We start from the raw sequence: 23,762 nt of genomic DNA on the forward strand, positions 1-23,762 counted from the left end.
GTAAAGTTTATTCTTGAAGTAAAACATTAAGAAGTATTCAGTCAAAGCAACATTGATTTCTAGGTAGTGGCCAGTATGTTGTGAAAAATAAAATCAGTCAAAGTTGTATAGGTCACAGTGAATGGAATGGATTTCTAGACAAAATCATTTAAAGAAAATTCTTCAAGTAAAATAGCTTTAAAATTTTTTTAAATAGTTTAAAAAAAACATTTAATAATTTAGATTCAAAGTGTATCTGCTGAATTTTTTTCTCAAATTGTATTGATAGTTTATTTGAAATATCACAAAATTATCTTTGTAGATGATATATACATATTTCTGTTCATAAAATTACGCAGATTCCTCTCCTTCCCATCACTCACCCCTTCACTTCTTAGTTGTGTGAGTAGTAGACCTGGGCTTTGAACCCATGTCTGTTTCACTCTTAAGTTTCAGACTTTCTTCACTAATTCATGCTATTTGTACTTGGCCAACTAAAGAGGAGGGGTAAGACAACCAGATTATTATTTATTTGGATGACTTGAACATTTAGAGGATTAACTTGAATCAGTAACTTGGATGTGAAAATATATCTCTGCACACAGTCGTATTTTCTCCTACCCTTATTAGGCCATTATCCCTTAACATCTCTTATTTCCATAATCTTTTTAGAGTTTCTGTTTACTTTGGCTCCTGTGTCATTGTTGGCAGATGTGAATAGTAAGAAACTGTCGCCTAATCTCAAGTTATCTAGGTTTTCTTCCAAGAGTTTTATAGTTTTAGTTCTTATATTTAGGTCTTTGATCCATTTTGAATTAATCCATTTGAGTATAATTTTGTATATTGTGTGAGATAGGTGTCTAACTTGATTCTTTTTCATATGGAGATCCAGTTGTCCCAGCACCATTTGTTAAAAAAGACTCTTCTTTCCCTCATTGCATTGTTTTGCCCCTTTGTTGAAAGTCAGTTGACTATATATGTAAGGGTTTATTTCTGAACTCTCAGTGTGTTTCATTGTTCTGTATGCCACTTCTTAGGCTAGCACCACACTGTCTTGTTTCTTACCTTTTAAGTAAGTTTTGAAATTGGGAAGTGTGAATGTTCCCACATTCTTTCTTCTTTTGCAGGATTCTTTTGGCTATTTTAAATCTCTTGCATTTCCATGTGAATTTTAGTATCAGCTTGTCAATTTTTGCAAAAAAGCCAGCTAGAATTTTAATAGGGGTTGTGTTAAATTTGGGGATCTATTTGGGGAAATTGCCAACCTAACAATATTAGTCATGGATGCAGGAAATCTTTTCATTTATTTAGGCCTTCTATAATTCCTTTTAGTGATGTTTAGTTTTCAGTGTGTAAGTTTTACACATCTGTTTTTAAATTTATTTGTAAATATTTTGTTGTTTGTAATACTATTGACAATGGAATTGTTTCCCTAATGCCATTTTTGGATTGTTTTTGCTATTGTATATAAAATATAATTGATTTAATCATATTGATTTTGTATCTTGCTACTTTGCTGAAATGGCAAGAGAATCTTTGTGCACACATGTGAATATATTTGTATAGGAAATTCCTAGCAGTGTAGTTGTTGGCCCAAATGATGTATATTTAAAATTTTTATGACTATTGCTAACTGCTTCCCAAAGTGGGTATACTAGTTTGTATTTTCAGTGATAATGTGTAGAGTGCCCATTTCCCCACATTTTTGCCAGTATTAAGTATTATCAAACTTTAAACTTATTGCCAGTGTAGTAAGTGAAACATGGTATTCCCATGATTTGAAGCTTTCATACTTGTTTTATGTATACCTGATATACTGGTATTCTAAAGTAAATTTGAGCTGTCACTAAGGGAGTATTTCTAATCCAGAGTTTTACAGGACATTTATGTGTCATTTCTTTCCTTAGTTTGTGTGGTGTCCCTTTTTCTCCTCCCTACCTGTTCTCAAATGTTATGCTTAAGCCTTTTCTCCTTGAAACCTGATGTAGCTTTCAGTGATCCTCTTCCCTGAATGTTAAGCATTTAATTACTTGTTCATTTGACAGGCATTTATTTAGCTACAATAGTTCATAGCTACCTTTAGATAACTTTGATATGCTATCTCATAACTGTTTTTATGTTGCTTTATTTTCTATTTTGCTGCATATTTCTGGATTCTTCCCTGAAGTAAAATGTAAATTATTGGAGGCAGTGACTGATGTGATAGTTCTCTTTTTTCCTTTACTGCTCCTACCTTTCAAATAAGAGGTATTTAGACAGTGAAGTTATCATCGTTGTCCTGGGACTTTACTGATTAATAACCAGATACTTAAACTCCTTTCAAGCCCTCTAGTTTAGGGCAAAAAGTAGGGTGTAAGAGGAATGAATTATTTGAATACAATTATAATTGATTATATAATCTGAATATATTTACAAATCATGCTTTTTGAAAGAAAGAGTTTTAGATAGTAATACCAGTACTCCTTTAATCCTAAGGAGGAATTCTGTTTTATTAGCTCCCCTGCAGCTTACATCAAAGGACAGAAGTACTGAAAATTACTCAAAATTTTTCTTACTGTTTTAAGTGTGCTTTATATTAAGAATTTTAAGGGAGCCATCTTTTGAGATTTGTGTCATTTTTAGTGTCATTTTTAGTGACCTGAGTTTGAGCTATGCATTTAAAGGTTCATCACCTCTGACATGAGCAGTCATTTTGGTAAGAGGTGTCTGAAGTGAGCCCTGATACTATGTGTCTGTCACCAGAGACAGTAAACCACTTTTTCCTCCTTTCTGTATCAGGCAGAATTAGAATAGATTTGTTTATAAACCATTACTTCAATCACTTTTAAAGGGCCAGAAGCAATTTTGGTAAGGCTATAATAATAGCACAGTTATTCCTTAGGAGTTGGTTTTAAAAACACTAGAAGTAAATATTTGGCTTTGAAATTTTTTCAAAAATAATTGCGATTAAAAAAAATTAGTTTAGGCTTGAGAATTTTTTGTTTTTAGGAGGTAAAGATTTTAGTTTGGTTTGAGAATATTAACGCTAAAAGTAAGTGTTTTGACAAAAAATATTTTTTCTAAATCCTAAGATTTGTGTTTATTAGTACAGACATACCTTGGAGACATTGTGGATTTGGTGCCAAACTACCACAGTAAAGCAAAGATCGCAGTAAAGCAAGTCACACAAATTATTTTGGTTTTCCAGTGCATAGAAAAGTTATGTTTACACTATTTTGTAGTCTGTTAAGCATGCAACAGTATGATGTCTAAAAAAACAATGTTCACACTTAATTGAAAAATACTTCATTGCTAAAAAAATGCTCACCATCATCTGAACCTTTAGAGAGTTGTCATCTTTTTGCTGATAGAGGGTCTTGCCTTGATGTTGATGGCTGCCGACTGCTGAATGATCAGGGTGGTAGTTACTGGGGTAACTACCCAGTTAGTCAAGTTAAGTTAGTTAAGTTAGAAGGGTGGGACGGCTGTGGCAATTTCTTCAAGTAAGACAACAAGGAAATTTGCCGCATCAATTGACTCTTCCTTTCACGAACAATTTCTCTGTGGCATGCAATGTTGTTTGATAGCATTTTACCCATGGTAGAATTGGAGTCAGTCTTCTCAGACTCTGCCACTGCTTTATCAACTGAGTTTACGTAATATTCTAAATCCTTTGTTAACATTTCAACAGTCTTCATAGTGCCTTCACTAGGAGTGGATTCCATTTCAAGAAACCACTTTCTTTGCTCATCTGTAAGAAGCAACTCCTCATCGTTCAAGTTTGATCATGAGATTGCAGCAATCCAGTCACATCTTCTAGATAACTTCCTACAGCTTCTGTACCAGCACTTCCTGCTTCACCTTGCACTTTTATGTTATGGAGACAGATTCCTTCTTTAAGCCTCATGAACCAACCTCTTCTAGCTGGAAACTTTTCTTTTGCAGCCTCCTCACCTCTCTCAGCCTGCATAGAGTTGGAGGGAAGTAGGGCCTTGCTCTAGATTAAGCCGTAGCTCAAGGGAATGTTGTGATTGGTTTTGATCTTCTATCCAGGTCACTGAAACTTTCTCCATATCCGTAGTAAGATTGTTTAGCTTTCTTACTTTTTGACTGTTCACTGGAGTAGCGTTTTTAAATTTCTTCAAGGACTTTACTTTGCATTCACCACTTGGCTGTTCGGTGCAAGAGGCCTAGGTTTCGGCCTGTCTCAGCTTTTGGCATGCCTTCGCTGCTAAGCTTAATCATTTCATATCTAGCTTTTGATTTAAAGTGAGAGACGTGCAACTCTTCCCTTCACTTGAACACTTAGAGGCCACTGTAGGGTTATTAACTGACCTAATCTCAGTATTGTTGTGTCTTAGGGAATAGGGAGGCTCAAGGAGAGGGAGAGAGAGAGGGGAACAGCCAGACATTGGAGCAGTCACAGCACACACAATGTTTATGGATTAAGCTTGCTGTCTTATGTGGCTGTAGTTTGTGTAACATCAGCAGGGAGGGCATAACTCAGTGGTAGAGTGTGTGCTTAGCATGCACAAGGTCCTGAGTTCAGTCCCCAGTACCTCCATTAAAAATAAACAAATAAAACCCGAATCCTTCTCCCCCCCAAATAAATAAATAATTAAAATTTTTGAATTAAAAAAAATCAAAGATCAGTGATCATAGATCACCATAACAAATGTAACAATAATGAAAATGTGTGAAATATTGCGAGAATTACTAAAATGTGATGGAGGCAGGAAGTGAGCAGATGCTGTTGGAAAAATGCGCTAATAGACTTGCTTATGCAAGATTGCTGCAAAACTTCAGTTTGTAAAAAATAAACAATGTATGAGAAGCACAGTTAAGTGAAGTGCAGTAAAATAATAGTTTTATTATTTTATCAATAGTTTAATTGTATAGAAAATTGTTAATTTTATCTGAAAAGATTCCTTTTCCATCCATTTATTCTTGCCGTCGTCCAAGCATCCGTCTGTATATCAGCTTCTTATTGGGTGCTTCACATATGCTGGTACCGTTTTAGGCTCTGAAAATATAGCAGTGAAGAAGACAAAGTGTTCATCTTTCTGGAACTCATCTTCTATTATGGTTAATAAAACTGTATTTTAATTTTAGAAGAACTCAAGAAAAAAATAGATATCTAGATGTCGATGTTAGTAATTTCTAAAACCTTCTTTCCAAATTTTTAGATTTAAATGTTAAAGAGAAAATAATTGAAGACATGCGAATGACTCTGGAAGAACAAGAACAAACTCAGGTAGAACAAGATCAAGTGCTTGAGGCAAAGTTAGAGGAAGCAGAAAGGCTGGCCACAGGTACAGCAAGATTGCTTAAATATCTCAAGATGCACTCTTACATTTTCTTTATTTTCCTAGATTTCCTTCCTTCTTAAAATAGTTTAGTGTTTATAATAATTCATAGTGAAAAAGTATTTGGTGTGTTTTTGGAATATCCCGTCACTTGTCATTTTCCATTGTGATGAAAATTGTTTTATCTAAGTAAAATTGTATGTAAATAAGGAAGGAATAAGGACACTGATAATAACTGGACGATGACCTGTTGCAGTGTCCCGCAGATGTTAAGAATAAATTTTCAACTTAATTTCACATCTGTGCACCATTTGATGTCATCTTGTATGTTTATCTCAATAAATACTCTGATTCTATCCTTCAGAATACCATCAGTGGGGGTTTTTGCCCCCTTTTTAGTTTTTGATTTTGGTTTTTAATTTATTTATTCATTTATTTGTTTTGAGAACGTGAAGTTTCCTGTTTATTGGCATGCATTTATACTATATACTTTGAACACTTATGCAGTGGGTTATTGAGAAGTTTTTTAAGTTCTTTAAGAATTTGATAATCTCTCAGAATAGTCTCAGTTCTGTCTTGGTCTGTGTACTTCTGCTTCTGGTCTCTGCTGATTCCTGATCTATATCTCATGCTGCATATATCTCTACTTGGTATAACTTTTGTATGTGCTTTTTAAAATAATTTTTATGTTTTCAAATCAGAATTGGAAAAATGGAAGGAAAAATGCAAAGATCTGGAAACCAAAAGCAATCAGAGTTTAAATAAAGAACTTGAGGATAACACAGATGTACTTAATATAAAGCTTAGTAAGCTTCAAGATGAGTTACAGGTATGGTTTTTATCTATGTATGTATATGTATCTATATATTATATTTCTCATAAGAGAAGAGTTTGGTAAGTATTTTATAATTAATTTAGATATAGGTAAAGCGATACTGGGGAAATGTTAATAGATATAATTTTTCAGTACACATTAAAATGAAATGGGGAAGAAATTCCCAAAGTACAATTACTAAGCGCCAATGAAAATGCAGTGGGTCTTCAGTTTTGCACTTTACACATTTAATTCTAAAATTGCCACTTTTTATGTCTTTATATCTCTTTTGCTACTCCTTAAATTTCTAACTCATCAAATACTGTTGTGGAGAAGATGACTGTTAGGAAAATTATTTTGATTATTGTAAATTTAGTTATTAATTTGGTAAAGAATAGAATTGTATATCTGAATACTGGAATACATTTGAAACCATACTGCTACATAGAAGATATTCTGTTTTGTGTTTGTGTTTGCTCCCATGTTCAGCTTTCACATACTATGTATGTGAAACATAACAGCATATGGAGGAAATAGCTTTTTAATGGGATTTAACGAATACTATGTAAAGTTTTGTACATTTTATTAAAAGTTGTATTCATAATTGTAGTTTTGAGATTGAAGAAAACATGATTTTGAAAAGTTGACTGCATCTAAATTATTTTCTTAAATTCAGGCTGTATATAATCAGATACTGAACAACAAAAAAATCAGTTACTTTCTTTTGTAACTGTTAATTATGTACTTTGGAACTTACCCTCTCCATTGTCAAAACCCAAAAGCAACTGGAGCAGAGTAAATACTCTATTAGTTATGAAAAAAATACATTAGCTACATTGAGAATGTTCACATTAAGGACATTGTATAACATGTAGTATGTTTTACATTGTTCTCAAATGATGCGATCATGTATCTTAGATAATAAACTTTGTAATCCTGGAATGGACTTGCCATAATTTATCAAGTACAGTGGTTTTAGAAGTTTATAAAACAGTGGGATTTTTAATTATATAGTTTTTAATGTAGTATTATTGTTTTTGTTAGAAATGAATTTTTATTTGAATTTTGAATGTATAAATTAGATGTTTTTGAACCTAAAGAATCCATGCAAGCCTCTTTGAACTTTACCTATGAACTGTATTCTCTGTCTAGCTGTTCCCAATGTTCCTTAAATTAATAAATGTTTGTCCTGTTACACAAGTTACTCTTTATTTGGCATCCTGTGTACCCAGGAAAACTTTATTTTTGTAACCATGCAATTAGAAATAACCACCATAAGTTAATTTCTTTCTTTTAATCTGGCATTTAAGAAGGCTTGGTTCTCTGTAACTCTTTGAGAAATTTAAATTATTTCTTCTTAAGCTCACTGATGAAGGAAAGCCCTTAAATGGACTTTATAGCAAAATTAAGTTTATAGATGAAATACTGTTTAGAAAAGCAAACCAGCAGTGTTCTTTGCATAATCTGAAATAAACTCTAATCTTGTCACTTATTTAAGGAAAAACACTTAGTTTTAAGTTTTTGAAAAGTTGAAGTGAAAAATGATGGATTATATGGAATGTTAAAAGTACAAATTTATAAACTGCATTTTTAGCATGTGATAGTTAACTTGTGCTATTTATACATTTAGGAATCTGAACAGAAATATAAAGCTGATAGAAAAAAATGGTTAGAAGAAAAAATGATGCTTATCACTCAAGCAAAAGAGTCTGAGAATTTACGAAACAGAGAAATGAAAAAATATGCTGAAGACAGAGAGCATTGTTTGAAGCAACAAAATGAAATGGTTGGTAAAATTTATACTTTATCTTCAGTGTATTTCGCCTGCTTTGTTTAGTTTGTTGAATTTTCCCCTGAGATCCTTAGGTTCTTATCAGTGTCTGTATGGTTGCCTGTTTTTATTTTTTTAACGGCAGTTTGTCTATTTGTAAGATGACTTTTCTATCCCAATTTATCTTGAAGTTCATTTAATGTTCTTATTTAAACTTTTCAGTCCATTTAGCAAGTTGGGAAGATAACTGATTACATCTCAGTATCTAGATTTAGAACTTAAAAATCTCTTCCTTTTGACCACAGGGTTATCCCTACTAGATTGTAAAAATTTGCATTTTGAACTTTAGATTCTACTAACATGGTGTTATATTTTACCTCGTAAGCTGATTTTATCAGGACTTTTTTTTTTTTTTAAGTCAACTAAGTATTTCTTAGAAGACCATACGTAGAATAACTTCTAGTTTTACATTGACTAGCCATGGTTCTTAAGTGATTCTATCTTAGTGTGCTTTTTTCCTCCTATTTGAATCAACATCTTAGTCTGTTTGGCACCCAGTATTGCTAATCAGAAAAAAGAAGTTAAAAGTCATCACTGATCCTAGGAAAGCTATTACCTAATAGATTAACATTATTTTTAAATGAAAAATTAGTTCTCTGTTTACAATAATAGTAACTTAGCAGTGTCATATTGTCATCTGTTGGCATTTCCAAATTTGTTTATAACAGAATGTTACTAGTATCAGCTACACTTTCCTGTGCAAACAGGAATGTTAACTTTCAATAAGTTAAGGATGATTTTCCCACTGATTTTTAAAAATATTGTTATCTTGTTATTTTGAAATAATTTTATTTCCATTAAAGTTGCCAAACTAGTACAGAGAGTTTCTATATACTCATCACCCAACTTCTGATGTTAGATCTTACATAACAACAATACAATGATTAACATCAAGAAAAAATATTACTGTAGTACTGTTAGTTAAATTACGGACCTTATTAGAATTTCACTAATTTTCCCACTGTCTTTTTTTCTGGATCTAGGATCTAATCTAGGATACTACCATTTCATTTAGTTGTCATGTTCCCTTAGAGTCTTGACTCTCTTTGTTGCATGACAAAGTATGTGAGACTAATACTTGTCATTACTATAGCACCGAGATGGCAGTATATTTCATTTCATGTGCCAGTTCCACATGATTGGAGGTACCTTCAGGAAGTGTTGGGCTGAGCAGGATCATGATATTGCATCTGTCTTAACAGGAGAGGTTGCTGCTGTTTCTGTTTCTGTCCCACAGCCCACATCCACCCTTCCCGGACAATAGTAGGAGGCAAGAAGTGAAACCAAAGCTGTTGGCTGTCATAGTTACTCCAGCTCTAAACCAGTAATGGGCCTATTTTTTTTTCCTAGTCAGTGGTCTCTGTGGCAGCTATGCCTGCAAGTAAACCTCCTTTGAGTTTTTAATCTAGCTAGTTTTCTCCTTTCTCCCATATGTTTCTTTACAGTCATACCTAAGATATATGTTAATGCCATATTTAAGAAATAAATTGATGTTTAAAGCTTTTTAAATTATAACCTATAACACAGTAAGTAAACAAAGCAAACATGTAGTTCAGTGAATTACTGTAAAGTCAAGCACCCACTTAACTGCCAGTTTAAGAAATAGAACAGTATCAGTACTCTAGAGACCCCCTCTTCTCAATGGTAATAACTATTCTGTTTTTTAATGTTAAACTTTAATTTTGTGCATTTTTGAATTTTAAATAAACGAAAATTTTTAGAATGCATTTCTTTGTGCCTGGCTTCCTTCACGCGGTATGATGTTTGTGAGAATCATCCATGCTGTTGTATGTAGCTGGAATAAGTTTGTTTTCACTGCTGAGTATTTCAATGATAAGTACACCACAGTCTGTTCAGTTTAAAGGTGAAGACGTAGATTTTTTTTCCTATTTGGGGCTGTTACAAGTAAATTCTTGTAGAAACATTTTTATACATTTCCCTTAGTGCCCATGGGCATGCTTTTCTGTTGCACAGCCAAGAATAAAATTGCTAGTTGACAAAGATATACATATTTGGAACTCTAGTAGAATGCCAAACTGATTTTCAAAATAGTTGTACTCATTTATACTTCAGTTAGTACTGATGGATGCTTTGTTTACTGGCTCTGCCTATGTAAGTCCCCTTGCTTATTTACCATTGGACTGTCTATCTTTTTCTTGCTGATTTATAGGAGGAGTTCCTTATACTTTCTGGATAGCAGCCCTTTTTCCTCTAATGTGTTGCAGTTATCCTTTTTCAATCTCTAGTTTACCTTTTCACTCTCTTGTTGCCTTTTTATGAACAGAAATTCTTAAACTTATTTTAATTCATTTTCCCAGTCTTTTCTTTTATGGACCTCAAGGACATGAAGATGTTCTGTTATTCCCCGAAAGGTTTGGGGTTTTTGCCTTTCATATTTAGACCCTAGAATTGATTTTTGTGGTGGAGTGAGATGGGGTAAAGGCTGCTGCCGCTGCTGCTGTTCTAAATGTGGATTCCCAGTCAGCTTGGTAGTGCTTTCGGAAAAAACTGTTTCCCATTGTTCTGCCACTTTTGTCATAAATCAGTTGTCCAAGGGTTTGTATGTGGTGTGAGATTATGATTAAGGTTTTTTCTTTTTTTTCCATTTGGCTACTCAGTTGTTCCATCACCCATTGTTAGAAAAACTGTCCTTTCCTCCGTTGAATTTCTTTGGTATTTTGTCAATAGGCCATACATTTGTGGACCCTCTCCTCCGTTCCTCTAATCTCTGTCTGTCCTTTAATCAATATGACACTGTCTTGATAATTATTATAGAAGGCTTGAAATGACATAGTGTGATTGCTCCTACTTGTTCTTCATTTTCAGAATAATTTTGACTATCCTTTATCATTTGCGTTTTCATCTAACTTCTAGAGTCAGCTTTTTCATTTCTGTGCACGCACACACACACGCGTGCATGCATAAGCCTGCCTAGATTTTGACTGAAATTGCTTTGATTCTATGGATCTGTGAGGAGAACTGACATCTTTACAATATTGAATCTTTTGATCCTTAACACAGATTCTCTCCCCATTTATTTAAGTATTCTTTAATTTCTTTCAGTAATGTTTTGTAGTTTGTCATGTTTAGGTCTTGTACTGACTTTCTTTAATTTACCACTGCTTCATGATTTTTGAAACCAGTGAAAATGGTATTTTAAATTTTCATTTCTCTATTGTTTGTTGCTATTAGTGTTTTTTTTAATTTGCTTTTCTGTAATTTAACCCTCTTATTTCCCAAATATTGGAGGAAATGCTAGAATTAGTCTAAAGGCTATAATTGTTTATTGAAAGAAGTACTCAATAAGCTGTATTTTGGTATGAGGTGGGATAGGATAAATATGAATTTGGACATTTAAGATATATGAAGGTATTATGTATTTTGTTTTACCAGTGAAATGCTTCATCTAGACCTGATTACATAATTTGTTGTGTATCTAGTTCACAGTTGTATTTGTTGTGTTACTTATAATAAAAATTGCAACAAATTCTTAGATTCATAATGTTTCAAGGTTTACTTTAACATGTGCTCTATTTTCCGTTCAGGAAATACTTAAAGCACAGTTGGCTGAGAAGGAGGGTAACCTCCAGCAGTGGCGGGAAGAACGGGACCAGCTGGTTGCAGCTTTAGAAATACAGCTGAAAGCCCTGGTCTCCAGCAACACGCAGAAGGACGCTGAGATTGAACAACTGAGAAAGGTCACATCAGAGGCTTCTGAAACAGTCAGTAGAATCGTGTTCTTTTTGTGCCTTTTTTAATTAAGCATAGGAATTTTTCAAAATTATTTAATTAACTCTTTTGGGTTTTTTTTTTTTTTGAGATATAGTCAGTTTACAGTGTTGTGTCAGTTTCTGATGTCTAGCACAATTCTTCAGTCATAGTTTTTTGGGGGTTTTTTAAATGTCTAGTGTTTTTTCTTTTTTAAATAACATCACTTTATTTATTTTTGTTTTATTTTTTTGGTTGGAGGAGATTCGGTTCATTTATTTTTTAAATGAAGGTACTAGGGACCTCGTGCATGCTATGCATGCACTCTACCACTGAGCTACACCCTCCCCCCTGAGTAACTCTTGAAGAATAAAAAAGTAAGTTTCAATAGATCAGTGAGGAATCAGAGTTTGAAGGATTATTTGGACATTTGTCATGAATTTTGAGTTTTCAGAGTTTATCATTATGATTGACTCATCAGTGACTAAAGAATAGCACTTTCTCCAATATTTTGGTCATCTCTCTCAGGTAGAGTAATTAGAAAATAAACAACTTATGATTTAGTCCCTAATCTACCTTTAAAATGTAGAAATGTGATTCAGCTTGAACTCTTGGTAATATTTAAATATTTGAGCCCATCCTGAATTTGCAATAAAAATACAAATTATTTTTGAAAATAAGCACAGTGGTGAGGGAATGTGTCATTCAGGAGTTACTTTTGTAATATTGTATTGGGGCTCAGAACCCTGGCTGAAGAAAGTATTTGCATTTCTCATACTTCGCAGATGAATTGAATCAGGGTACATCTGAAGCTAGTCTTTCCAGAGTAAATGATCTGCACTTAAAAATCTGCTGTTCTAAAGCCTTCAGACAGTAGGAAAATAAATGTGTATATGTGTTTATCTCTTACATCAAAAGACTTTATGATTCTGAGAGAAAGACCATCTCCTTAAAAAGATATATTAGCATGTGGTATAAATTGCACAGAATACAAAGTTAGAAAACCTAGATATCAGCTGCTGTCACTGTGGTTTTGGGATCTTTGGGGAAAATTACTTAACATTTCCAAACTTTAAAACAGAGATGATGATGTCTTCCTAATAAAATTATGAGACATAGTTGAGAGTGTTGTAAAACAGTGCAGTTCACAGTGGAAGTCAGTACATGCTAGTTGCTATCCCCATTATGATTGCAATAGAATCTTTTTCATTTATCAGTAAGGGGTAGGTGACATAAGAGGTGTATTTGACTTCTGATTTTGATGGTAGCAATAAGAAGGTCCACATTGGAATTTCTCAAGTTTAAAAATGTAATCCTATATTTCTTTACAGACCTGTTAAGTAAGGTTTAGGAATAGAACATACCCTATGACCGAGAAAGTAGAATGAAGAAAGTGCAGCAAGGAAAGATTTAGCTATCAGTGTGGTCTTTTCTGGTCTAACACTATAGTTGCCTTCCTCAGACACCTCTAGTTTTCAAAATTGTGTTAACGCTATTGTTGGAGTCAAGGTCCAACTTAGGACAGACATTGGTCATGTCATTTGACATCTCTAGGTCTCTATATCCTCCTCTGGGAAGTAGGACTAATGATTCTTGCCAAATCTAACTCAGTTGCAGTGAAAGTCAAGTGACACAATGCAGGTAAAACACCTTGGAAGTTGAAAGTAATCTTCAAATTTCTCTTTACATCAGACTCAGAGGAGGCTGGAAAGTTGTCTAATCTTTCCTAAGTCTCTGAGGATGAAAGAGAGGAAGGAGGAGAGTTTGGTGGTCGTTGAAGAAGTCTTTAATTAATTCCACAGCTTAATGCACCCAAATCTTGATTTTGTATTCTTTAGATGAAGTGTTTTAATGTATTTTCAGTTACGATGGCTTGCTGCTTTAATATTTCCTTACTTTAGGGAAAACAAACCATGGATTTCCAGCCCAGACGTGTGAGTTCAGTGGATCCTGACAGGGTTGAAACTGAACCTCAGTCAACAGGGTTTGAAATTTCCAGGGATGAAGTAGAGGTGGGTATTGGATAACATAGCCCACTTTTTAACCTCTTTAGCAGTGACCATTGATTTCTAAATAACACCTGCAAATATAATTTAATCAGTTGTTGTAGGTACCTTGCTTTACAATTAGCTGTGTGTGCTCTTGGCTATGGGAAGGAAAACTAGCTTTTGAGGAGAGGTGAAATTCTTTTGGAGAAATTTGATCACTCTCAAAGTGATACTGATCTCAAACAGATTTTTTAATATACACAAATTTAGTGGTCAGAAATAGAAAATCCCACAAAAGATAAAATATGAAGGACTATTTGGAGGTCATCATAAGAAGTCCTTTAATAAGCATTCTATTAAATAGTATTGTTTTGGAAATTTTATCCATTTAATAACTGTCACCAAATCTCAATAACTCATAATGAGTTTCCTTAATTTGTAATGACTCACATTGGATAGCATAGAGTTTCTCAGATTGCATACAAAATGGATAAAAACTCTGTCACTTTTTGAAAATAGAATTACCATTTAAAAATTTACTTAAAAAACACATTTATTGGGCATGGTCAGTGTTGGGAATCTTGCTAGGCACCGAGGATGAAGACATAAGTAAGAAATGATTGCCATTCTTAAGGAGTAAGGAATCTGATAAGACAGGTGTGTAAATGACTACCTCATTTAACCTTATGGATTAAGTGTTAGGAAGAGGGTGCTAAGAAGGAACACTGACCGAGGAGGATACGATGAATTTTGCCTGAGTGGCTGTGGACGTGGATTAGAGAAGGTGACATTGTACTGGGTCTTAAAGGTGAATAGAAGTTTACCAAGCAGAGAATGGGAAGAGAAGGGCATTTTAATCTGGGGGAATAACACAAGTCATTCCTTACACAGCTTCTTATAATCAAACCTCAGAAGAATCATGATGTCACTTCTACCACATGCTGTTGGTTGTGGACGTCATTAAGGCCAGCCCAGGTTCAAGAGAGGGGAATGCGACTCTGTCTCTCAATGGCAAGAATAGTAAAGAATTTGCAGCAAACTTTAGTTTACTGTAACTAGGGTGCTTATTAAAAATCTAGATGCTTTCATTGGAGATAATCTGATTTAGCAGATTTGTAGTAGGGTCCAAGAATCTTCTAAACAGTGTCTCTAGGTAGTGCTTATGATCACACAGGTTTGGGAAATAATGAATCTCTAAGTTTCTCTCAATTTTAACATACCATGTAGAAACCTTGAGAAAAGTAGGTGATAACTTAATCTTTCTGTCCTTGCTGTGGTGAATTTGACCCAGAAAACTTTTCATCTTTCTCAATTCATTGTCTTTAATAGGTATTGAGAGAGGTAATTTTTGGCAACTTAGAAAATCATATTCTGCAAATAAGATTTGTTTTCCCTTTTAATTCAATTCTGTTGCAGGATGGATCTGTAGTCATTGACTCTTGTGAAGTGTCAACAGAAAATAATCAGACTTCTCGATTTCCAAAACCCGAGTTAGAGATTCAGTTTACACCTTTACAACCAAACAAAATGTCAGTGAAACACCCGGGTTGTACCTCACCAGTGACGGTTAAGATTCCCAAGGCCCGGAAGAGGAAGAGTAATGAAATGGAGGAAGTAAGTACTGTTAACTATTAAGTGAATTTAACAAGTAAACCTTATTCTTATTAAACTTAGTGATAATATATAGTTAAACTCTGTTACATTGCTTTCCTGTTCATAAGCACTGCTATTAGAGACCAAAATCATAATTTACAGTATATTCAATACTCTTTAAGAATATTACTGTGGTGAATAGTCCTCAAACAGAAAACTTACGGATTTTAAAATATGTAGTTTATTCCTTATTTCAATGAAACTGTGATAGGTCAAATGCTGGCAAATTTTATTAGAGAGCTGTTTCAATATACCAGTCCTGTTCAAACTTAGTCACTTTCCCTCCAATGAAAGAGGAAAACAGTTGGTAAAGAAATTAGAGAAACTGAAATGGCTAATTAACCTCCTTGAATATAATCTTTGTCTCTTAACTAAAATCTTAGGTTTCTATGGTCATAATAGGTTTAGGAAGAGATTCTTTTTCAGTCAGCCACTATTAAAATTTGGGTCTCTTGTTTAGTGGCAGGCTGAAAACCGTTTTACTTCTTCCTACTGCAGCTTTCTGATTTCGGAGTTTCCAAACCTTCTACCATATCCTAGCCACGCAGGTTTGACAAGTCACATAAACATTCTGATCCTCACTTTCCCCGCCTTTGGGAAATAAAGGGTTAGATATACTATGTTTAAATGCTTTGCTTTTGCTCCACATGTGGTAAATACACAGTAAATGGCAAGATTTATTCTAAAAGAGACTGTTTTAAGTTTAGAACTAATTATAAACTCTCTAGCGCAATAACTTTTTCTCCAACTTGTTTTTTTCACTTCTTTAAAGAGTAGTATTTTTGCAAGCTGGTGGAAGAGCAGAAATAGTATTAACCATACTCCTGAGGCTCTCTGTCAGGTAATACATTTGCTGAATGAATACTAGTTAGCATATTTCCTGCTATACGTAGAACACCTTTAGAGATTGTTTTGGAGAGCCTTAGTTAACTTTTATTCTATCTTTATTTAATTTATAGTTAACTTTTATTCTGTATTTAATTTATGTTTAATATATTTTAGATACCATTAAGATACAGTTGACCCTTGAACAACAGGAGGGTTAGGGACCAGCCACTGCATAGTGAAAATCTTGTACACCTTACGGTTGGCCCTCTGTATGTGAGGTTTCTCATCCACAGATTCAACCAACTATGGATCGTGTAGTAACGTATTTACTATTGAAAAAAATCAGTGCATATAAGTAAACTCACACATTTCAAACCTATGTTGTTCAAGCGTCACCTGTACTAAGTAGTTTAATTTCATCATCATTTATGTTAACATGTTGGCTAACATCTGTGTTGACTTTTCCTTGATTCATTTTTTCCAAGGGAAAAAGAAAAATTTGCTGTGTACTCCGGGTTAAGATACAATTATTTTATTCATTTTACTGTTGGTATATACCCCCCATTTCAGAACAGATACACAGATTGTTGTACATATATCTTGTAGGAACTTAAAAGTTTTAACTGATTTTGCTAGTGCTTTACTGTCATAATAAACTGAGGAAAATAATTTATACATTGCTGTGTTCTACTCCCGTGAAGACTCCAAAGAGATCTTTATTGTCACTACAAATATGGTGGAGTTACAATCAACCTTTCTTCATTTGCTTCCTCTGATTCCCATCTGTCTGTCTTCCCCTTTTGGGAAATTTACTTCTTATGATCCTGATGACTTGACTTTGTAATTTGAATTTTAAGGTTCAGTCACGATCTTCTCTCTGCTTCTTTTGACTTTCTTTTTCCTTTTATGCTTATAATCTTTAGTACAACTAGGATTTGTACATGTTTAATTCAGTTAATATACTACAAAAGACTTTGTCTTAAGTGCGATTATGTGTGGAGAAATAGATGTCAGTGGTATAGTAAGGAAGACATACTTCTTAACTTTCACATTTTACTTGTACTTATACCATAGATTTTTATTTGTTTTTGTTTTGTTTTCAATGTTGCTAAATTTCAACTAGAGGTCATGCTCAGCATGATTTGGGAGTTGGAGAAAGGGTAGGTATATTGCTGTGTGTTTTAATGGAGGTACTGGGGATTGAACCCAGGACCTCATGCATGCTAAACATGCGCTTTACCACTGAGCTATTACCCTCCCTTTGTGCTGTATTTTAAAGATGGGGTTCAAAGATGTTATCCTTTTTACTATTTTTCATTTAGCCAATTTAGTAATTTCATTATTATGCAGGTGAAAAGTTTATACCTTTAATCATTTTGCAGTAAAAACATGTATTAAATCAACATGCTATACACTTAAACTTACATATGTTATATAGCAATAATATTTCAGTGAAGTTGGGAAAATATTATACCTTCAAGTCAAGGTCTCTCAACTTCAGCACGATTGACATTTTGGACCAAATACTTCTTTGTATTGGAGACTATCCTGTACATTTTAGGGGGTTTTAGCAGTATTCCTGGCCTCTACTCACTGGTTGCCAGTAAACCCTCCCTTATTCCCAGCAATGACAACCAAAATCTCCAGATATTGACAGTGTCCCTTGGTCAGGATTGCCTGCAATTAAGAACCATTTTCTTGTTTTTTGTTTATTTTTATTCCTTTTTTTTTTCATAGTCTAGAGAGGGAAAAAATATTGTCAAGAAATTAATCAGAGCTGGAAATCATTATTTTTAGGACTTTGTGAAATTTGAAAATAAGAAGAATGCTACACCCAGAACTAATTTGAAGTCCCCTGTTTCTGAGCATGGAAATTCTTCTGTCAAAGAGGAAAAAAAGGTTTGTCTTTTAAATTTGTCCAAAACTGACCATTTTCATAACTTAAATTTATAAAGTAGAAAATGAAAATAAAGATGTCAAATTTGATTAGTAATTATCCAGTTATAACTAATTTATCTTCCATTTCCTGTTCATCAAATTCAGCTCAGAATATAACCTTCAGCATTTAGCCAGGAGCAGGTACCTCTAGATGTTCACTTCTGACTGTGCACTCTGCCTGTTGCACTCATTTTGCCACTTTCTGGCCTTTTCATCCCTCTTATGTTTTTAATCCCAAGTTCCCTGCCTGAGAATTCATAATCTGTGTGTGGCTTCTTTAATTCAACTTTAATGTTTCCTTCTAACATTCCTCATCAGCAGTAACAGAAAATATTTGTTTATTAGGTTTCCACACGTCCATCATCTAAGACAGTTTATTCCTTACGGAGTCAGGCGTCCACAATTAGTATAAACGTGCCCTCTAAGAAAAAAGAAGGAACGCTGCAGAAATTTGGAGACTTCTTACAACATTCTCCAACTATTCTTCAGTCAAAAGGTTTGTAGAATGTTAATTAAATGACCTTTAATGTTAAGTATATGGTACTTTCTAATATCTGACTGGTGTCTAAACTCAATAGTGACTGTTATATTTCAGATAGACATTGTCCTATGTTAGGTACTGTGAAGGAAACGTGAAAGGATGATATGCCTTGGTGTTCACTGTGTAGTGGAAGAGAAAGACCTGTATTTAAGTAATTGATGCAGAGCAGGCTGCTTAACGTAGTTACAGAGATGTAAGCAAAGAACTGTGGTAGTATTAGGGGGAAGAGAGCTGTTTTGTCTGGGGCTATGGGAAGATTTTATAGGAGAGATAGAATTTAACCTCGGAATTGAAGTGTTGGAAGATTATACTCTCTAGAGATAATCACTGTTAGTATTATGGTGTATATTATTCTACCTTTTTTCCTCTGCATAGATAAATATTGCCTGTTTATATGTATCAAAATATTTCTATAAATACCTATTGGGTTTAATTGCTTAATGCTTTTTTCTTTATGATATAAATATATTAATACCTGTATATTAATATATGCTAAGAGATATACTCCCTATACATATATATTTATGTACACATCAACCAGAGGGAACAGTTAACACAAGCAGAGTATCAGGGAAGTGTAGGGGATGGGCAGGTGGCAATATGTGTCTGGCATGTAGAATGTGGCGAGGGTACTGGTGGGGAAGGGGCTTTTCATGAGATTACCTGAGTGGTAGCATACAATAAATTGGAGACTTGAGGTGGGGAGAATGAGGCAGGGGACAGGTGAACTGAGTCAAATTGGTTGTATAAAAATACTTTCTACAAAAACTTTACATAGAGCTTCCCAAACTTTCTAGGCTCGCAGTGCCCTTAAAGTCTCAGCAATTTTTTCCATTGTGTCTGTGTACCCAAAGAAACACCTAATAGTTCCATCCTTAGTATTTAAGGCCAAAGAAACCACTGAAAATTCAGGTTGCCAAAATACATCATCTTCAAAAGGAAGGTAATGTGATATCTTTTTGAAACTGTGAACTACCCTAAGCTACTGAGTGTCACTGTTTACCTCAAAAATTTAAAATACTCCGAGGCACTCTTGTGAGTTTGCTGCAGCAGTCTTGGTGCACAGTTTGGAAACTTCAGACTTATCAGGCCCATTTGTCTATATTTTTCAAAAAATACAGGTATTTTTTGAAAGGCATAGTTTGTATAAGCATAGAAAATATCTGGAGAGATAAACAGTAAACTGTTAAATGTCTGAATTTGGAGAAGTGGGACTTGTTGTTTTAGGTTCTTGTGTATTTTATTTAAATCATATTGACCATCACTTACATATAAAAAGGAAATATATTTTCAAGGAAAGGAGGGTACCCACATGGTAATGACTCTGTTACTTGGTTGTCTCAGCTCCTTAACAATTTCCCCACCCATATACATGGTGTGGATCTTTTGTTTGTTGAACGTTTTTCTAGGAATGTAAGGTATCTCTATTTTGGATTGTAACTACCATACATGTCTGTTGTTCACTTGGAAATACAGGGAAAAAAGAAGAAAAGAGATTAGTTCTTAAAATTCTGCTGCTCTGTTAACTACCATTAATCCATTACTCAATGTCTCTGGTCTCCCAACTTATCCCCTTTGCCTGTCTCCTGGTCAGTACTTGGCGGCCAGAGTGATCTTTTCACAGTGCAGTTGGATTATTTAAACTATAGTTTTTTTTGTTTTCTTGTTATCTTTTCCAGTAGAATATAAGCTCTTCAAGTGCAAAATGTCTGTCTGGTTTACATCCTTAGCTCTCAGTGTAGCGGCTGGCACAGAGCAGTGAAGAGTTTGGAGGCTCCAGGCCAAAATCCTATGTGTGATTTGATTCAGACTGAGCACAGACAATTACAAAGACTACCTATTAGGCCTCATGGGGGAAGCTGCCCTTCCCCTGTCAGACTTGGTACACAGCCAGTGCATTACAGTCTCTGCAGCGAGTTAGTCAGGGACTCGGGTCTCCTGCAGGCCATGCTCTTATACACATCTGCATTCCTAGCCTAGGAGCCTTTGTCTGGATGCTCTTCACAGGGAACCTTCAGTAGAGAACTTCCTCAGGTGCCTCTGCTGAAGACCTTCTCTATGATGCGGAAGCAGGGGAACCTTGAAAACACTTCTTTCCAGTCTGACTACCTTTCCATTCCTAGCCCTTCTCCCTTGTCTCCAGCCCCAAGTTCCATAAACCTGCAAGTGCAAGGACCTTTTGTTTAGGGCTCACCCCGCAGTGAGATGACCCCCACTTCTGTGCTGACCCACCTGACCTAGACCATGCACTATTCTATGGGGGAGTATAGAAGTGGGGTGGGGTTGGTGCATTCTCAGGATCAGCTTCTTTCCTATTCTATTGCAGTAAGTGGTTAGAGGCTTGACTGCTAACTTTCATTTTGACTTGTTGTCTTAATTAGCTACTCTGACATCTGGCAGCTCAGCTCTCAGGCTCAGCTCAGCCCTTGACAAGTATACCATCAATTCAGCATATTTCCTTAAATGTGGTTTCTTTTTTTTTTTTTTTTTAAATATAGTTGATGTCATATGTGTATGGATTTCTATTCAGGAGTTTTCCCAAATGGAAATATGTTGTCTGTTAAAATCAATATGTGTCTGTTAAAAAAAATAAAACAGATGTACAAAGTAAGAAATTTAGAAATTTCTATTCTACTTCCCAGAAGTAATCAACTGTTAACAGTTTACTATGTGTGTGTGTGTTTGTGTATGGGCATGAGTGTTAGCTAAAAGTAAAGGGCTCACAGTTACACATTACTTTCACTTGATATTCGTTGTGGACATCTTTACATGTGAGTACTGAACTAGTTCTACTCCCTTATTATTTTTAATGCTGCATGGTCCACCATATGTGTGTCCTGCTCTTTTCCTTAATGTAGCATAAACCTCTTGCAAGTTATTAAAGACACTTGAGTTTTTACTCTTGTACTGTAATTTACCATACCTTTTCACTATGTTGAACATTAGTGAAATGATATTTTATTTATTTGTCTTTTTGTTTTTACTGCTGATCACTATTTCATGTGTTTATTAGGCATTTAATTTTTTTCTTCGTGATTTTTCTGTTAATGTCCTTTCACCATTTATAAATTGCAGTGCTTTTCTTTTTAATACGGTATGTTCTTTCCTTATTAAGGATTTAGAACCTTTGCAGTTAGATTTTTTTCTCCAGAATTTAACTAATGTATTTTTTTCATAGCAAAGAAAATAATTGAAACAATGAGCTCTTCAAAGCCTTCAAATGTAGAAGTAAGTAAAGAAAATGTGTCTCGACCAAAACGGGCCAAACGGAAATTATACACAAATGAAATTTCATCTCCTATTGATATATCTGGCCAAGTGGTGAGCTACCATTTCAGTTTTCTTAAAAGTAAAACTCTTCATGTTCTTTTTAGTTCTGAATTATTCATAACTTTGTAAATTTTATAATGGTTTGAATTTTCATTCTATTCATCAGATTTCTTAAAACATGCTTTAAATGTTACACTTTTGGTATTGGATGTGCTAAATTTGTAGTAATGGATATAAATGCTGCATTAATGTATACAGGTATCATGTATTTACATTTATAAACTCGTCAGGAATTTTAATTCCATCAGTAAAATTATCATTTAATAATTCATTTGCTTCTAACATCTGTTTTTCTTATTATCTTTATCACAAGATCTGGGCCTAAAGTCTGCCTGGTAAAGGTGTAGAATTGACATTCAGTCGTTTCCTCCCACCTTCCCTTTAAGGCTTCTAGATTCTCTTAAGAAAAGACTGTAGTTTGTCATCCTGGCTCTATGACTCATTCTCCTTACTCAGAACAGGCTGTGCTATTACAGAGAAAGTTCTAATTTTCTATCATACTTGCATTTGCCTAGTGGATGAAAGTGAAGATAGAAAAGTAATTAAAGGAAAAGCATTCAATAGGAGGTGGCCAAGAAAAATCAGGGGAGAGACGTTTTGCAACAGTAACTATCAGATGTAAGACACTTGAAGCGAGTGGTTAAGATTAGGGTCAATTAGGACATGCTTTCAGAAGTACTGTTTTCTTGGTCACTTTCCTCCATCTGTCTGATAAGTGCATAATTTTCTCCCCCGGCTGAAATTATTTCTTTTCTTAGTTGCAAAATAATGCTCTTTCTACTTTCTAAGTTATGTACTTGTTACTGCAAAAGATCATTTCTTAAAAGTTATTTGAGGCATTTACCTCCAAAATTTTAGTAATTATTTCAAATTTGAATTCAATACAAAGTGTGAATTATTCTGATTCTATAATTTGGTAGTGTTGAAAGACTCTTATAGAATCTATCACTCTAGGCATGATTTATTGTACAAGAAAGTATAACTGCAGTCCAGGAGGACAAAAAATACTGTAATGTACTAATTATTTCAGTTATTGATAACATGAACATATCTATTAATTATAAATAAGCTTTTATTTTTATTTATAAAAAATTATGAAATTGTTAATTTCAGATTTTGATGGACCATAAAGCGAAGGAAAGCGATCACCAGATTCTCAAACGACGACTTCGAACTAAAACAGCCAAATAAATCACTTATGGAGAATGTTTAAATATAAATTTTATATTCATAATCATTGTAACCTGCATCCTGACTTTTTAAAGATAATTGTATATACTATGATGCATCAAATCCCTTTGTATATACATTGCTATTTTATAATAGTATGATTTTAATTCAATAAAGAAAATAAGTCAACAATAAATTTACTTGTCTGTTTTCTAAGAGTTTTTAATACTAGCTTTTCAAACTGTATATATTTTCCTATCATCTCAAGTGTAGAACCAGTGAGGATCTCAGGAAAGATGCTGTTATTTTTGTTTTTCTGTACATGGATGTCATAGGTTAGATATTTAGTTTACTTATATTTAACAGTGTTTTAGGGATTGCTTTTATTGTAAGTACCTGTTAGGAAATATGGATGATTTTACTTATCTGTTTGGAGTATAGCTAAGATTCAGGGAGTAAATGTGTATAGGTCTCCTAGTTGCTAAAATATGTACACACATAATTTAAGACCTCAGGTCTTTAATTATAATGTCTTTTATTCTTAAATAATTGAATAGAGTTGGCTTTCTGATTTTGCAGGACACAGACGATCAGAGGCATAAAGTTAGAAAAGAAGAGGAGTTATCTAAAGGCCAAAAAATAATACTGATAACCAGAAAAGAGAATTTTAGACCCACAGAGACCTTAGAAAACTGAG

The 23,762-nt window shown here is 34.1% G+C and overlaps 1 protein-coding gene across 5 annotated transcripts in view; it reads left to right on the forward strand.

Annotated features, from left to right (window-relative positions):
• KIF20B (kinesin family member 20B) overlaps positions 1-23,255 on the forward strand; it is a 67,432-nt gene extending 44,177 nt beyond the window's left edge. For 2 of the 5 annotated variants that reach the window (XM_031682429.2, XM_031682431.2), the window contains exons 24-34: positions 5,145-5,270; positions 5,966-6,093; positions 7,709-7,864; positions 11,455-11,631; positions 13,519-13,629; positions 15,022-15,219; positions 16,031-16,099; positions 17,884-17,985; positions 18,370-18,520; positions 21,744-21,886; positions 23,009-23,255. In XM_031682429.2, coding sequence (XP_031538289.2) covers positions 5,145-5,270; positions 5,966-6,093; positions 7,709-7,864; positions 11,455-11,631; positions 13,519-13,629; positions 15,022-15,219; positions 16,031-16,099; positions 17,884-17,985; positions 18,370-18,520; positions 21,744-21,886; positions 23,009-23,086 — 1,439 coding nt within the window. In that variant the 3' untranslated portion in view covers positions 23,087-23,255. The remainder of the gene's footprint in view (positions 1-5,144; positions 5,271-5,965; positions 6,094-7,708; positions 7,865-11,454; positions 11,632-13,518; positions 13,630-15,021; positions 15,220-16,030; positions 16,100-17,883; positions 17,986-18,369; positions 18,521-21,743; positions 21,887-23,008) is intronic. The other 3 variants (XM_015245051.3, XM_031682433.2, XM_072971575.1) reach the window with 2 other exon arrangements.
• The last annotated feature ends 507 nt before the right edge of the window (positions 23,256-23,762 follow it).

The sequence above is a fragment of the Vicugna pacos genome, chromosome 11, assembly GCF_048564905.1.
Source record: "Vicugna pacos chromosome 11, VicPac4, whole genome shotgun sequence".
Classification (NCBI taxonomy): Eukaryota; Metazoa; Chordata; class Mammalia; order Artiodactyla; family Camelidae; genus Vicugna; species Vicugna pacos.